Genomic DNA, 16,502 nt, shown 5'->3' on the forward strand with positions numbered 1-16,502 from the left:
GTAAATAGCAAAGTGTCTTATAATTAAATAATTAACAATATATTAAAAGTTTGGTGACAGGTACTCTTTAATTTCTCTCCCCCCCCCCCCCATTATTATATTTCCAACATTCCAATTGACACTTTAGTAAAATCAGAACATGATGATATCTTGCACTATTCGAGTCATTAAACTGTGTTCCAGGATGTTACAGTGGCTACCCTTTTATTATGGTGTCCAACAATGTTTTTTGCTGTAGTAATGTGATGTTTTGTGCCAATGCTAGTGAAAGGCTGAATTGTGTAATACAGTTCTTAAATATTGTCATGAAAATCTCTAGCTACTTCCCTACCTCTGCTTCTCACAGAGTTAACATTCCTGCTGATTTCTTCATATTCCAAGGGTCATTTGTGATAGAACACGTAAACTAGGAAGTGGAAGGGAAGACACCGCGTCCCCTAAAGTGAATGACAATGATCAGCGAAATACAGAGTGAGTGTGACAGCAGGGGGTAACTTCTTTTTAAACTCTGCCTTCATGTGTAATATAAGTCGTGTCTATGCCCATGTCTATTTACATACGATAATGTCTCATCTGTTTCCTCTTGCTTCTCTTTCGCTATCCTGATGCCGTAACTAGAAGCTGACCTATCCCCTTTTACATCTTACATAAAGAACACAGCACATTCAGTGATCTGGTTTCTCATATGTTGCAAAGAAGCTCAACGAAGATCATGTGCTCTCCTTTTTTAAATACTGTATAAACTCAGATGAGACTTGTAGGAATCAAACGCTGGCTGGGGAAATATGTTCTACGTATGGATCTGCCTGCACAATGTGATACAGACAGAGATCTCCTCTCTGGGTCTGTTTTGAATATGCATTTTACAAAGTAGAGCACCCTGAGTTCTTTTGCTGACCATAAGGGTAGGGTCACATGTGTCGTGTTTTGCTGCGCATTTGCTGCTGCGTATTGTCCTACCCATTGAAGTCAATGGGTGGCAAAATATGCAGCTGATTTTGTTACCCATTGACTTCAATGGGTAGGAAAATATGCAGCAGCAAATATGCAGCAAAATACGGCACATGTGACCCTACCCTAAGAGATGCAGTTGTAATCATTATCAGGCTCTGGTGTCTGTGAGGTCAATAAAGTCCTTTTAGAAGAGTAAGGGCAGATTTAGACAGCCCATGCCCCAAAAAGTGCTGATCTAGAAGATCAGAACTTGTTTCATTAGCCTTTGGGCTCCTTTTTAAAGCACAGCTTGAGTGCACACAGCACCTGCAGCACCTATGGCTACACCCATAGGAGAGATTTATCAAAACATGTGCACAGTAAAGGTTGACCAGGTGCCTATAGCAACCAATCTAATTGCTTCTTTAATTAAAAAAAATTAAAATATATACTTTTTTACTGTTGTATGCCAAACAAAAGCAGTAGTATAAATAATAAATAATAGTTGGGGGCCCTTCTATAGTATCAATGCCCAGTAGTTAATCACTTTACAGGGTACTAACAGTTAACATGAAATACACAAGTGCCAGGTCATGCTTCTACTTGAGCTGCACTGTTCTAGTATGGGGCCCATTCCCTTAACATTCCACCTCCATGGAACTTCTGCTGGTACAAAACACTGGAACCCCTGAAGCAATAATCACTGACATCTGTCCACATGGTCCGAACTAAGCCATGTATACTAAGCCTTCGTCTACATAGCATTAGGGATAGCACGAGCTGCGTATGAGCAAGTGACTGCATGAAGATCTTGAGTGTATCTTGAGTGCTTCAGTGTATTCAGTTGCTCTACTACTACTGTTACAAAGCAAACCTAGTATTACATGAAAAGTGCTGATGAGGCGCCATCAGAAGACATTAAAGAGGTTGTCTGGAAATGTAAATATTAATATTTGTACTTTATCAGTCTCCCACCACCGCTCTACCAACTCTTGCCTAGTGCCCTGTGGGTCTCTTCTTCCTGCTTCTAATTGAAGCGGAGGATGTGAAGACTGCAGCCAATCACTGGTCACATGGTTACGTGCCCCTTCTTAAGAGGAACAGGAAGTAAAGACAAGTGGGGCACCTGGAAAGTGTGGAATGGCAGTGGGACCAGAATGTTAAGCATGACTTATTTTTTTGAAGTACCCTAAGGTGCCTACTTTGATACTATTTTGATGACTTAATTCACTTTTTGCCTCATCCCTTTTGCAGAACTTGGTGCAGGTTTGGCTGGATTTGGCATTTTCTTCCTAATATTCGGCATTTTACTCTATTTTGACAGTGTTCTCTTAGCTTTTGGAAATGTAAGTATTTTCTTTAGATTTCTCAATAACCTAAAGGAACATTTTAAAGATATTCACTTGAAAAATTTGTCTATGTTCAACTTGTAGATTTTGTTCCTGTCAGGTCTTGCACTAATCATAGGCCTCAGACGGACTTTTAGCTTCTTCTTCCAAAGACAGAAATTGAGGGGCAGCTCCTTCTTTTTAGGAGGAGCACTGTTGGTCCTTTTCCGATGGCCACTAATAGGAATGCTGTGTGAATTCTATGGCTTCATCAGTCTTTTCAGGTACATATCCATTATAAGTATTTAAGCCTACAAAGTATGATGTTGATGTGACAACACTGGTGCACCCTATGTCTTTAATGTCTATAAACTGATCATGGATATTATAGTCATTCTTCGTAAAGAATGTATACCGGGGCGTAGAATTGATGCAAGGTAAAAAAAGAAATCAGATTGAAATCCCCCATTATTAAGAAAGTGGAACAGCTATTTTATTATTTTTTATAATTCCTGTACAACGGTTTCCCTTATTGCAAAATGTAAAATACCAGTTTAGATACTTTCCCCCTTGTCTGTCAGGGCCCATTGGGTGAGGTGAGCAAATCAGATTTGATTCATACCTTGCTGCTTAAAGGGGTACTTCGGTGGAAAACTATTTTTTTTTTTTAAATCAACTGGTGCCAAAAAGTTCAACAGATTTTTAAATTTCTTCTATTTAAAAATCTTAATCCTTCCAGTACTTATCAGCTGCTGTATGCTCCACAGGAAGTTGTATAGTTATTTTCTGTCTGACCACAGTGCTATATGCTGACACCTCTGTCCATGTCAAGAACTATCCAGAGCAGGAGCAAATACTCATAGCAAAGCTCTCCTGCACTGGAAAGTTCCCGATACAGACAGAGGTGTAAGCAGAGAGCACTGTGGTTAGGCAGAAAAGAACTATACAACTTCCTCTGTAGTATAAAGCAGCTGCTAAGTACTGGAAGGATTAGGATTTTTTTAATATAAGCATTATATAAATCTGTATGACTTTTTGACCCCAGTTGATTTAAAAACAAATGTTTTCCATCGGAGAACCCCTTTAAGCATTTATTGATGGATTTTGCCTATGCAACATACTGGCTGTTTGCAGTAGAGAAAGGGGCAATACAGAAGCTTGAAACAGATAAGTGTGTTAACTGTTCACTACTTTATGGCTTACATTTGGACCACCACTAAGAGGATGACATCAATAATCATTCATGGGTACTACTTTGAGCCATGCAATAGTATAGAAAATTAGTTATCCACTGAGTTTTCTTTGGGTCCGCCAGAGTTAATGATCCTTCCTTCATATACACTGATCAGTCATAACATTAAAACCTAACCTAATATTGTGTAGATCCAGTTTGTTCTACCGAAACAGCATTGACCCATTAAGGCATACACTCCTCAAAACCTCTAAAGTTACCTCCATGGTTGACTTCTATGGTTTAGGCTTGTTCTTCCACCACATCATATAGATCTCTTGAGATATGAGGAATGTTACGCCGATCGCTCCGGGTCCCCGCTCCTCCCCGGAGCGCTCGCAGCATCCTCTCATTCACAGCGCCCCGGTCAGACCTGCGGACCGGGTGCGCTGCAATATCACTCTCAGCCGGGATGCGATTCGCGATGCGGGAGGCGCCCGCTCGCGATGCGCATCCCGGCTCCCGTACCTGACTCGTTCCCCGTCTGTCTTGTCCCGGCGCTGGCGGCCCCGCTCCTTAGGGCGCGCGCGCGCCGGGTCTCTGCAATTTAAAGGGCCACTGCGCCACTGATTGGCGCAGCAGGCTTAATCAGTGTGTTCACCTGTGCACTCCCTACTTATACCTCACTTCCCCTGCACTCCCTCGCCGAATCTTGTTGCCATTGTGCTAGTGAAAGCGTTTCCTTGTGTGTTCCTAGCCTGTGTTCCAGACCTCCTGCCGTTGCCCCTGACTACGATCCTTGCTGCCTGCCCTGACCTTCTGCTACGTCAGACCTTGCTCTTGTCTACTCCCTTGTACCGCGCTTATCTTCAGCAGTCAGAGAGGTTGAGCCGTTGCTGGTGGATACGACCTGGTTGCTACCGCCGCTGCAAGACCATCCCGCTTTGCGGCGGGCTCTGGTGAATACCAGTAGCAACTTAGAACCGGTCCACCAACACGGTCCACGCCAATCCCTTTTTGGCACAGAGGATCCACCTCCAGCCAGCCGAATCGTGACAGTAGATCTGGCCATGGATCCCGCTGAAGTCCCACTGCCAGTTGTCGCCGACCTCACCACGGTGGTCGCCCAGCAGTCGCAACAGATAGCGCAACAAGGCCACCAGCTGTCTCAACTGACCGTGATGCTACAGCAGCTATTACCACAGCTCCAGCAACAATCTCCTCCGCCAGCTCCTGCACCTCCTCCGCAGCGAGTGGCCGCTTCCGGCCTACGATTATCCTTGCCGGATAAATTTGATGGGGACTCTAAGTTTTGCCGTGGCTTTCTTTCGCAATGTTCCCTGCACTTGGAGATGATGTCGGACCAGTTTCCTACTGAAAGGTCTAAAGTGGCTTTCGTAGTCAGCCTTCTGTCTGGGAAAGCTCTGTCATGGGCCACACCGCTCTGGGACCGCAATGACCCTGTCACTGCCTCTGTACACTCCTTCTTCACGGAGATTCGAAGTGTCTTTGAGGAACCTGCCCGAGCCTCTTCTGCTGAGACTGCCCTGCTGAACCTGGTCCAGGGTAATTCTTCTGTTGGCGAGTACGCCATCCAATTCCGTACTCTTGCCTCCGAATTATCCTGGAATAATGAGGCCCTCTGCGCGACCTTTAAAAAAGGCCTATCCAGCAACATTAAAGATGTGCTGGCCGCACGAGAAATTCCTGCTAACCTGCATGAACTTATTCATCTTGCCACCTGCATTGACATGCGTTTTTCCAAAAGGCGTCAGGAGCTCCGCCAGGATATGGACTTTGTTCGCACGAGTCGGTTTCTCTCCCCGGCTCCTCTCTCCTCTGGTCCTCTGCAATCCGTTCCTGTGCCTCCCGCCGTGGAGGCTATGCAAGGTGACCAGTCTCGCCAGACCCCTCTACATCAATTCGGAACCTCTCCAGACCCCTCTACACGGAACCTCTCCTAATGTGCATCGGACCTCATCACGAAAATTTTTTATTTTTGGTCCTCTCCAACTGCACTTCTGAAATTCTTCTTGGATTACCGTGGCTTCAACGCCATTCCCCAACCCTTGATTGGTCCACAGGAGAAATCAAGAACTGGGGTACTTCTTGTCACAAGGACTGTCTTAAACCGGTTCCCAGTACTCCCTGTCGTGACCCTGTGGTTCCCCCTGTATCCGGTCTTCCTAAGGCTTATATGGACTATGCTGACGTTTTTTGCAAAAAGCAAGCTGAGACTTTACCTCCTCACAGGCCTTATGACTGTCCTATTGACCTCCTCCCGGGTACTACTCCACCCCGGGGCAGAATCTATCCTCTGTCTGCTCCAGAGACTCTTGCCATGTCGGAGTACATCCAGGTGAATTTAAAAAAGGGGTTTATCCGCAAGTCCTCCTCTCCTGCCGGAGCTGGATTTTTTTTTGTGTCCAAAAAAGATGGCTCCCTACGCCCTTGCATTGATTACCGCGGACTTAATAAAATCACGGTAAAAAAACGCTACCCCTTACCTCTTATCTCGGAACTCTTTGATCGGTTACAAGGTGCCCACATCTTTACCAAACTGGACTTAAGAGGTGCTTATAATCTCATCCGCATCAGGGAGGGGGACGAATGGAAGACTGCATTTAACACCAGAGATGGACACTTTGAGTATCTGGTCATGCCCTTTGGCCTGTGCAACGCCCCTGCCGTCTTCCAAGACTTTGTAAAGGAAATTTTTCGTGATCTCCTATATTCCTGTGTTGTGGTTTATCTGGACGACATTCTGATTTTTTCTGCCAACTTAGAAGAACACCGCCGGCATGTCCGCATGGTTCTTCAGAGACTTCGGGACAATCAACTTTATGCCAAAATGGAGAAATGTCTCTTTGAATGTCAATCTCTTCCTTTCCTAGGATACTTGGTCTCTGGCCAGGGACTACAAATGGACCCAGATAAACTTTCTGCCGTCTTAGATTGGCCACGCCCCTCCGGACTCCGTGCTATCCAACGTTTTTTGGGGTTCGCCAATTATTACAGACAATTTATTCCACACTTTTCCACTATTGTGGCTCCTATCGTGGCTTTAACCAAGAAAAATGCCAATCCTAAGTCCTGGTCTCCCCAAGCGGAAGACGCATTTAAACATCTCAAGTCTGCCTTTTCTTCTGCTCCCGTGCTCTCCAGACCTGACCCATCTAAACCCTTCCTATTGGAGGTAGATGCCTCCTCAGTGGGAGCTGGAGCTGTCCTTCTACAAAAAAATTCTTCCGGGCATGCTGTTACTTGTGGTTTTTTTTCTAGGACCTTCTCTCCGGCGGAGAGAAACTATTCCATCGGTGATCGAGAACTACTGGCCATTAAATTGGCGCTTGAGGAATGGAGGCACCTGCTGGAGGGATCAAAATTTCCAGTTATCATATACACTGATCACAAGAATCTCTCCTATCTCCAGTCTGCCCAACGACTGAACCCTCGCCAGGCTAGGTGGTCATTGTTCTTTGCCCGTTTTAACTTTGAAATCCATTTTCGCCCTGCTGACAAGAACATTAGGGCCGATGCCCTCTCTCGTTCTTCTGATGCCTCTGAAGTAGAGGTCTCTCCGCAACACATCATTCCTCCTGACTGTCTGATCTCCACTTCTCCAGCCTCCATCAGGCAAACTCCTCCAGGGAAGACCTTCGTTTCTCCACGCCAGCGTCTCGGGATTCTCAAATGGGGACACTCCTCCCACCTCGCAGGCCATGCGGGCATCAAAAAATCCTCGCAACTCATCTCTCGTTTTTATTGGTGGCCGACTCTGGAGACTGATGCTGTTGATTTTGTGCGGGCCTATACTGTTTGTGCCCGGGATAAGACTCCTCGCCAGAAGCCTGCTGGTCTCCTTCATCCTCTGCCTGTCCCTGAACAGCCTTGGTCACAGATTGGTATGGACTTTATTACGGACTTGCCCTCATCCCGTGGCAACACAATTGTTTGGGTGGTCGTTGATCGATTTTCCAAAATGGCACATTTTATTCCTCTTCCTGGTCTTCCTTCAGCGCCTCAGTTGGCTAAGCAATTTTTTGTACACATTTTTCGCCTTCACGGTTTGCCCACGCATATCGTCTCGGATAGAGGCGTCCAATTCGTGTCTAAATTCTGGAGGGCCCTCTGTAAACAGCTCAAGATCAAATGAAACTTCTCTTCTTCTTATCATCCCCAATCCAATGGGCAAGTAGAAAGAATTAATCAGGTCCTGGGTGACTATTTACGGCATTTTGTTTCCTCCCGCCAGGATGACTGGGCAGATCTTCTACCATGGGCCGAATTCTCATACAACTTCAGAGTCTCCGAATCTTCTGCTAAATCCCCATTTTTCGTGGTGTACGGCCGTCACCCTCTCCCCCCCCTCCCTTGCCCTCTGGTTTGCCCGCTGTGGATGAAGTGACTCGTGATCTTTCCACCATATGGAAAGAGACCCAAAATTCTCTTTTACAGGCTTCATCCCGGATGAAAAGATTTGCCGATAAGAAAAGAAGAACTCCCCCCATTTTTGCTCCCGGAGACAAGGTATGGCTCTCCGCTAAATATGTCCGCTTTCGTGTCCCCAGTTACAAACTGGGACCACGCTATCTTGGCCCTTTCAAAGTCTTGTGCCAGATTAACCCTGTCTCTTACAAACTCCTTCTTCCTCCTTCTCTTCGTATTCCCAATGCCTTCCATGTCTCTCTCCTTAAACCACTCATCATTAACCGCTTCTCTCCCAAACTTGTTTCTCCCACTCCTGTTTCCGGTTCTTCTGACGTCTTCTCCGTGAAGGAGATTCTGGCCTCCAAGACTGTCAGAGGGAAAAAAAATTTTTGGGTGGATTGGGAAGGCTGTGGCCCAGAAGAGAGATCCTGGGAACCTGAGGACAACATCCTAGACAAAAGTCTTATCCTCAGGTTCTCAGGCTCCAAGAAGAGGGGGAGACCCAAGGGGGGGGGGGTACTGTTACGCCGAGCGCTCCGGGTCCCCGCTCCTCCCCGGAGCGCTCGCAGCATCCTCTCATTCGCAGCGCCCCGGTCAGACCTGCTGACCGGGTGCGCTGCAATATCACTCTCAGCCGGGATGCGATTCGCGATGCGGGAGGCGCCCGCTCGCGATGCGCATCCCAGCTCCCGTACCTGACTCGTTCCCCGTCTGTCTTGTCCCGGCGCGCGCGGCCCCGCTCCTTAGGGCGCGCGCGCGCCGGGTCTCTGCAATTTAAAGGGCCACTGCGCCACTGATTGGCGCAGCAGGCTTAATCAGTGTGTTCACCTGTGCACTCCCTACTTATACCTCACTTCCCCTGCACTCCCTCGCCGAATCTTGTTGCCATTGTGCCAGTGAAAGCGTTTCCTTGTGTGTTCCTAGCCTGTGTTCCAGACCTCCTGCCGTTGCCCCTGACTACGATCCTTGCTGCCTGCCCTGACCTTCTGCTACGTCCGACCTTGCTCTTGTCTACTCCCTTGTACCGCGCTTATCTTCAGCAGTCAGAGAGGTTGAGCCATTGCTGGTGGATACGACCTGGTTGCTACCGCCGCTGCAAGACCATCCCGCTTTGCGGCGGGCTCTGGTGAATACCAGTAGCAACTTAGAACCGTTCCACCGACACGGTCCACGCCAATCCCTCTCTGGCACAGAGGATCCACCTCCAGCCAGCCGAATCGTGACAAGGAATTTGGAAGCTATAGCCTCTTAAAGGGGTACTCCCACCCTAGACATCTTATCCCCTATCCAAAGGATAGGGGATAAGATGTCTGATTGCGGGGGTCCCACCACTGGGGACCCCCGCATTATTGCATGCGGCACCCACCTGTTTTTTTCACCGTAACCGCTGGAGGGTCTAATTCGCGACTACAGGAACGGAAGTCCGTGACATCAGGACTCCGCCCCCATGTGACGTCACGCCCGTCCCCTCAATGCAAGTCTTTAATGAATCAGGTGTGCTTTATGTGTCTGTCTTGCATGCTGAACGCTGGTGCAAGCTGATATATATTTCAGGTACAATATATGCCAGCATATGGCATATGTTGTGATAAATAAGATGCGTTGTCAGGCATCATCCTTTTATACCAGGTCATGTATATTAAAACAGGTGCAAGTGGTGTAATAACAAAATATATAAGTATATATATATATATATATATATATATGTATATATTTCTTTTGAAAATTTTTCAAGAAAATAGTGTACTATTAGCAGTAATAACTGGATATTGACATATGTACAAGAAAACTTATTTACATAAGACACATCCTGCTTTAGAAAAAAAAGAATATGGCTTTAGTCTCCATAGCAAGCAGGCGGTCACTTATGGTGCTTCACTCGGATCTTTGCAGCATCATATCTACTTCTACAGGCCAGGACGTTGGCAATCTCTTTGATGCACTTGTGCTGGTTTTGTAGCTAGAATTATAGCTGCTGGATGTGGTGCTGGATTTGCGGCTGGTATCCATTGCTATAGTCCTAGTACAGGTACTTGTTAAGGAAACATTGGTTTACCAGTAACTCTTGGTCTTCCCATGCATTTTGGTGCTGATAAATGTAATCCATAGTGAAGGTAAATACAAGTTTTAAAGGTTCTCCTTTGCACATTACTTTAAGCAGTTAATATGCTCTGTTTGTGGAAGTCACTCACTTTTCTGGACTTCATAGACATTATGGTCTGGGTACAGCATAGCTGTAATGGTATCGGGTACTGGTTATTAAAGTAATTCAAATTTGTATGTATGGTGGAATATTTTGTCTCCTATATAGAGGGGTTTTGATGCCTTGCTGTCTTTGACAAACCTATGTTGTCACTTGAGCTTAATGGATTCTACTTTGCTGTTCAGAAATCCAATCTCATTTTGGCAAGAGGTTAATAATCCAAGGGCTCAATCTATTGGAAATAGTCCATGTCTACCAATGAATATCCCATAGAAAAATTTGTGATATTGTTGTAGATTTCGACAAGTTCAGGTAGAAGCTCTGGCCATTCTTCTGGTTTCATTACTGGAGCAGTTTTGGGGGTGTTGATGAAGACTTGGTTGACCCTTTCAAAAAGTCACTTTCCTTGTGGATGATAAGAAATTGTTCTTAGCTTCTTGCATTCATGAAACTGGCAAAGTTCTTGAAGCAACAGAGTTTCAATTGCTGGTCGACAATCAGTTAACACAGCATCTGGACTATAGAGCTGACGTATGCCATAGAAGCTGTTCTTACTTAAAGGGGTTCTCCGTTGCTCAGACATCTTATCCCCTATCCAAAGGATAGGGGATAAGATGCCTGATTGCGGGAGTCCCACCGCTGGGAACCCCCGGGATCTTGCACGCGAACACGCTCCGGGTCTGATTACTGACGACCACAAAGCCGGCGGCGTGTGACGTCACGCCTCCGCCCCCCCCCCCCCCGTGTGACGTCAAGATTACAAATGGGGTGCCGCGTGCAAGATCCCGGGGGTCCCCAGTGGCGGGACTCCCGCGATCAGGCATCTTATCCCCTATCCTTTGGATAGGGGATAAGATGTCTAAGCACCGGAGAACCCCTTTAAAGGTCTTTCACAGGTACAACAACACACGTGAAATAGTGGTTTACCAGAGTCAAGGCATACTGTATGTGCAGCCAGAATGTGTTGGAGCAAGTTTCATGTGTTCAAGGGCTACAAGTTGGTTAAGACGGTGAGTCTGGATTAGATGGAGTGGTACTATAGCATCTTAACACCTTGGTTTGGTGATGTTGCAGGCAAAGCATTCAGTACATGATTTCTCTATGTCTCCTTTCATTCTGTTCCACAAGAAGTGTTTACATATTGTAGCTTCTGTCTCATAAACGCCAAAATGTCCTATATGAGCTTGTTATATGTCATAGACAATATTCATATCTCGAACATAAAAAGGTTTCAGACCTCAAGGTGTTATGTTCGTTTATCCATTGGCACTTACGGTATAGTGCAACTCAGTTCCTCGGTCTAAGCAAGCTATACATATTTTAGATATAGTGTGTAGCCACCCAATTACCTATTTTTCCTTGTAATATTCATATATCGCCTTGGGATATGGATCTGATGTAGCCTCTCTCCAGTAATTAAATCATGAATATTGCACAGGATCATACCTTTTTAGATGAATTAGTGCTTTCTATATCTCCATAGGTGGGTAAGTCCAAAGTCTGGTTGAGCACAACCTATTGCGTTGGCACTTTACCAGCAGTAAAGTAATCATAGAGTTCTTCTATAACTTGGTTATAGCTCTGAATGGTATTCTATGTAGAAGAATCTTGCAGAAGTTCAGATGGCTTGTCAGGCACTTGGTCACTCTGCATTGATGGCATTTTGTTGAGCAAACTTAGTGTTGAAGAGAAGTATTTCCACTTCTTCCCAGACATCATTATGGGGAGGTTCATCTCCAATTTATAGATGGGATAACGCATCTGCATTGACGTTAGTCTTTCCCCTTTCAACTGATTTTTATTGGACGTTAGTCTTTCCACTTCTGTATGTGATAGTGAAGTTCTAAACTTGATAGTGAAGTTCCCCAATATAGGAGGAGCTCATCTTTGTTGTAGGGCCCCTAACCTTGCTGTGTCAAGGGATTTTTATGCATATACATAAACCACATGATTATCCTTGAATTTATCAGTAGTGGCCCACACAAGAGCTAGCAGATCTTGCTTAAACAAACTGCACCGGCACCTCGTAAACTAAGGCTGGCATAGACATTGAATTTCTACTTGTTATCTTGAACTTGGTATCAAGACCTACTTGTTATCAAGACCTTGATAGCTGACATCTATATATAGACCAAATGATTGACAATAGTCTTGGTATGCCAGAATTGGAGGTCTGCTCATGCCGCACCTCTGACTACCAGCAAGAAGATTATCTGCTACTTCACTCAACCTATAATATGGAATCTTAGTATCGTTTAGAGTCAAGGCCCTCAATAAAGCAGTCCAGCAAAATTGTCACATTCCGCAGGAGCAGGGGCAGCCCTGAGTGCAGTCTGTAGGGCTGTTACGCCGAGCGCTCCGGGTCCCCGCTCCTCCCCGGAGCGCTCACGGCGTCTCTCTCCCTGCAGCGCCCCGGTCAGTCCCGCTGACCGGGAGCGCTGCACTGACATGGCCGTCGGGGATGCGATTCGCACAGCGGGACGCGCCCGCTCGCGAGTCGCATCCCAAGTCACTTACCCGTCCCGGTCCCCTGCTGTCATGTGCTGACGCGCGCGGCTCCGCTCTCTAGGGCGCGCGCGCGCCAGCTCTCTGAGACTTAAAGGGCCAGTGCACCAATGATTGGTGCCTGGCCCAATTAGCTTGATTAGTTTCCACCTGTGCACTCCCTACTTATACCTCACTTCCCCTGCACTCCCTTGCCGGATCTTGTTGCCATTGTGCCAGTGAAAGCGTTCCCTTGTGTGTTCCTAGCCTGTGTTCCAGACCTCCTGCCATTGCCCCTGACTACGATCCTTGCTGCCTGCCCTGACCTTCTGCTACGTCCGACCTTGCTCTTGCCTTATCCCTTGTACCATGCCTATCTCAGCAGTCAGAGAGGTTGAGCCGTTGCCGGTGGATACGACCTGGTTGCTACCGCCGCTGCAAGACCATCCCGCTTTGCGGCGGGCTCTGGTGAAAACCAGTAGCTACTTAGAACCGGTCCACCGACACGGTCCACGCCAAACCCTCTCTGACACAGAGGATCCACCTCCAGCCTGCCGAATCGTGACAGTAGATCCGGCCATGGATTCCGCTGAGGTGCCGCTGTCAAGTCTTGCCGACATTTCCACGGTGATTGCCCAGCAATCCCTAATGATCACCCAACGAAATCACCAGCTGGCATACTTGACCACCGTGACACAGCAACTTCAGTCACAGATACAGCAGCTGCTGCCGCAGATACAGCAACTTCAGTCACAGACACAGCAGCTGCAACAGCAACAACCATCTCCTCCGCCGGCTCCTGCAACTCCTCCGCAGCGACAGGCCGCTCCTAACCCCTGCTTGTCCCTGCCGGACAAATTTGATGGGGACTCTAGACTCTGCCGTGGTCTCCTGCCTGGGAAGGCCCTGCCATGTGCCACACCGCTCGGAGCACCTCTCTCACAGTATCCTTTGCAATCCACCCCTGTGCCTCCCGCCGAGGAGGCTATGCAAGTGGATCGGTCTCGCCTGACCCCTGAAGAGAGGACTCGCCGCAGAAAGAAAGATTTACTTCTATACTGCACTGTGCGTTACCGCACAGAACCCCTGCTCTTGAGCATGGAACTTTTTGTTTTGCCCAAATGCTCCTCTGAAGTCCTCCTCGGTCTGCCATGGCTCCAACGCCACTCCTCTACCCTTGTCTGGACCACCGGGGAGATCATGAGCTGGGGTGCTTCTTGCCACAGAAAATGCCTCACGTCTGCTCCCAGTCCCGTCAGTCAAACCTCTGTGTCTCCCCCTTTACCTGGTCTCCCCAAGGCCTATCTGGACTATGCTGTGTCTCCTCCTCACAGCCCCCGTCCTGTTAACACTCTGCCCCGTGCCAAGCTTGACCCTCTTCCCTCCCTCCCCACCCCCACGCCTTCTTGTGTGCCCGCTGTTGATGAGGTTTCCCGGGGCTTCGCCACCGTCTGGAAAAAGACTCTAAAATTCCTCATACTAGCCTCATCCCGGGTGAAGAAGCTTGCCGGAAAAAAGAGAAGAGCTCCTCCTGTTTTTGTTTGGCTCTCCGCCAAGTATATCCGCTTCCGTGTCCCCAGTTTTTATCTGGGACCACGTTACCTTGGACCCTTGGAAGTGAAATGCCTAGAGGAAGCTACTCTGGTCTCCGGGTCCTCAGACGTCTTCCGGATTAAAGAATTTTCAGGTCCCAAAAAGAGGGGGAGACCCAAGGGGGGGGGGTACTGTTACGCCGAGCGCTCCGGGTCCCCGCTCCTCCCCGGAGCGCTCACGGCGTCTCTCTCCCTGCAGCGCCCCGGTCAGTCCCGCTGACCGGGAGCGCTGCACTGACATGGCCGTCGGGGATGCGATTCGCACAGCGGGACGCGCCCGCTCGCGAGTCGCATCCCAAGTCACTTACCCGTCCCGGTCCCCTGCTGTCATGTGCTGGCGCGCGCGGCTCCGCTCTCTAGGGCGCGCGCGCGCCAGCTCTCTGAGACTTAAAGGGCCAGTGCACCAATGATTGGTGCCTGGCCCAATTAGCTTGATTAGTTTCCACCTGTGCACTCCCTACTTATACCTCACTTCCCCTGCACTCCCTTGCCGGATCTTGTTGCCATTGTGCCAGTGAAAGCGTTCCCTTGTGTGTTCCTAGCCTGTGTTCCAGACCTCCTGCCATTGCCCCTGACTACGATCCTTGCTGCCTGCCCTGACCTTCTGCTACGTCCGACCTTGCTCTTGCCTTATCCCTTGTACCATGCCTATCTCAGCAGTCAGAGAGGTTGAGCCGTTGCCGGTGGATACGACCTGGTTGCTACCGCCGCTGCAAGACCATCCCGCTTTGCGGCGGGCTCTGGTGAAAACCAGTAGCTACTTAGAACCGGTCCACCGACACGGTCCACGCCAAACCCTCTCTGACACAGAGGATCCACCTCCAGCCTGCCGAATCGTGACAAGGGCCACTGCATAGGTCTAAATAGTCTGAAATGGCTTCTGTCACCATTCATAATAGCAGAGTCTAACCTCTGTTAGAGACTGGGTTAAAAATTCCCTTTAATGGGGTACTTCAGTGGAATTTTTTTTTTTTTTAAATCAACTGAATAGATTTGTAAATTGCTTCTATTTAAAAATCTTAATCCTTCCAGTACTTATCAGCTGCTGTATACTCCACAGGAAGTTGTATTTCTTTCTGAAGTTCTTTTCTGTCTGACCAAAGTGTTCTCTGCTGACACCTCTGTCCATATCTGGAACTGTCCAGAGCAGTAGAGGTTTGCTATGGGGATTTGCTTGTACTCTGGACAGTTCCTGACATGGACAGAGGTGTCAGCAGAGAGCACTGTGGTCAGACTGAAATGAATTCCAGAAAGAAATACAACTTCCTTTGTAGCAAACAGCAGCAAAAAAATTGTTTCCAACAGAGTACCCCTTTAAGACAGCGGAAGATGTGGCAGTTTGGCAGCAGCATGACAAACTCAGTAAGGTAGCCCTTTACAGTCAGACTGCATTTGATGGCTAATGCATGCGGGCAATAGCTGTCAGCAGATCGGTGCAGAGAGTAGTCGGATTGTATTTTTTGCCAGCTAAGAATAAGCAAGGTATCGCACTGTAAAGAGGAGAGCTGCTGGGGGATGCTGAATAGCTGTAGACACAGTAAGAAGGGTACAGTGGGAAGGAAACAGCAGTCAGGGATGTGTAATGCCCCAACATGTGTGAACCTGCTGTGCCACTTATGAGTTTGGCTTTGGGCCAAACTTGGAAATCTAAGTGTTCCTCTGGTTTTTACCATTTATCCTGCTCCAGGATGCAGAAGCTGGACTTCAGATGCAGGGGAGACACCAGGTCGCTACTGCAAGAGTGGTCCCGGTTAAGTGGCAGCTGGCCAGGCAAGCCAGAACGCACCCGGGGCAAAGCACCAGGGATACAGGCAGATCAGCCGAGCTGAAACAGGGTCTAATGAAGCAGCTTAGTGTTATATTCAGACTCATCCGGCTCTAGTTTAGTGTTTAATATATTATTTTATCAGTTTCCTACTGGGTCAACATTTTGTGCACACGGTGGAGTGGGTATGCTGGCCAGTAGCCTATTTGGCTTTATTATTAATGGCTACTCCTTTTGTAGAGTGGGGTGTTTGTTCTGTGTCCCTGTGTGAACAGTGTCTTATGATCCATATCAGTTTGCCTGTTTATATTCTGCCCTGTTAGTATTTGTATTCTGTTTGGTATTTCTGGTTGTCTAGTAATTTTCCATTTCTGTTCTGGCCTGTGACTGACTATGTATATTATCTGTTTTTACACCACTGCACTTTGGCGCAGGAAGGGACCGGCGGCCAGTTGTCGATCCATCGTTTGGGATGGATGGGCAAGTAGGCAGGGAGAGATGTTTTAGGCTCAGTTAGGGCTCACTCTCCCTGTCCCCAGTCAGTTATGACAGGACCACTTTGGTAAGTACTGACAAGCTCTTACCAGGAACACCC

At 47.8% G+C, this 16,502-nt stretch overlaps 1 protein-coding gene across 5 annotated transcripts in view; it reads left to right on the top strand.

Annotated features, from left to right (window-relative positions):
- Positions 1-320: 320 nt before the first annotated feature.
- GOLT1A (golgi transport 1A) overlaps positions 321-16,502 on the top strand; it is a 28,013-nt gene continuing 11,831 nt past the window's right edge. For all 5 annotated transcript variants that reach the window (XR_008888896.1, XR_008888897.1, XR_008888895.1 and 2 more), the window contains exons 1-3: positions 321-471; positions 2,188-2,279; positions 2,367-2,545. Coding sequence is in view for 2 of the 5 variants with exons in the window: in XM_056558127.1 (XP_056414102.1) it covers positions 447-471; positions 2,188-2,279; positions 2,367-2,545 (296 nt within the window). In the remaining 3 variants the exon portion in view is untranslated. The remainder of the gene's footprint in view (positions 472-2,187; positions 2,280-2,366; positions 2,546-16,502) is intronic.

Source organism: Hyla sarda, chromosome 2, assembly GCF_029499605.1.
Source record: "Hyla sarda isolate aHylSar1 chromosome 2, aHylSar1.hap1, whole genome shotgun sequence".
NCBI classification, from domain to species: domain Eukaryota; kingdom Metazoa; phylum Chordata; class Amphibia; order Anura; family Hylidae; genus Hyla; species Hyla sarda.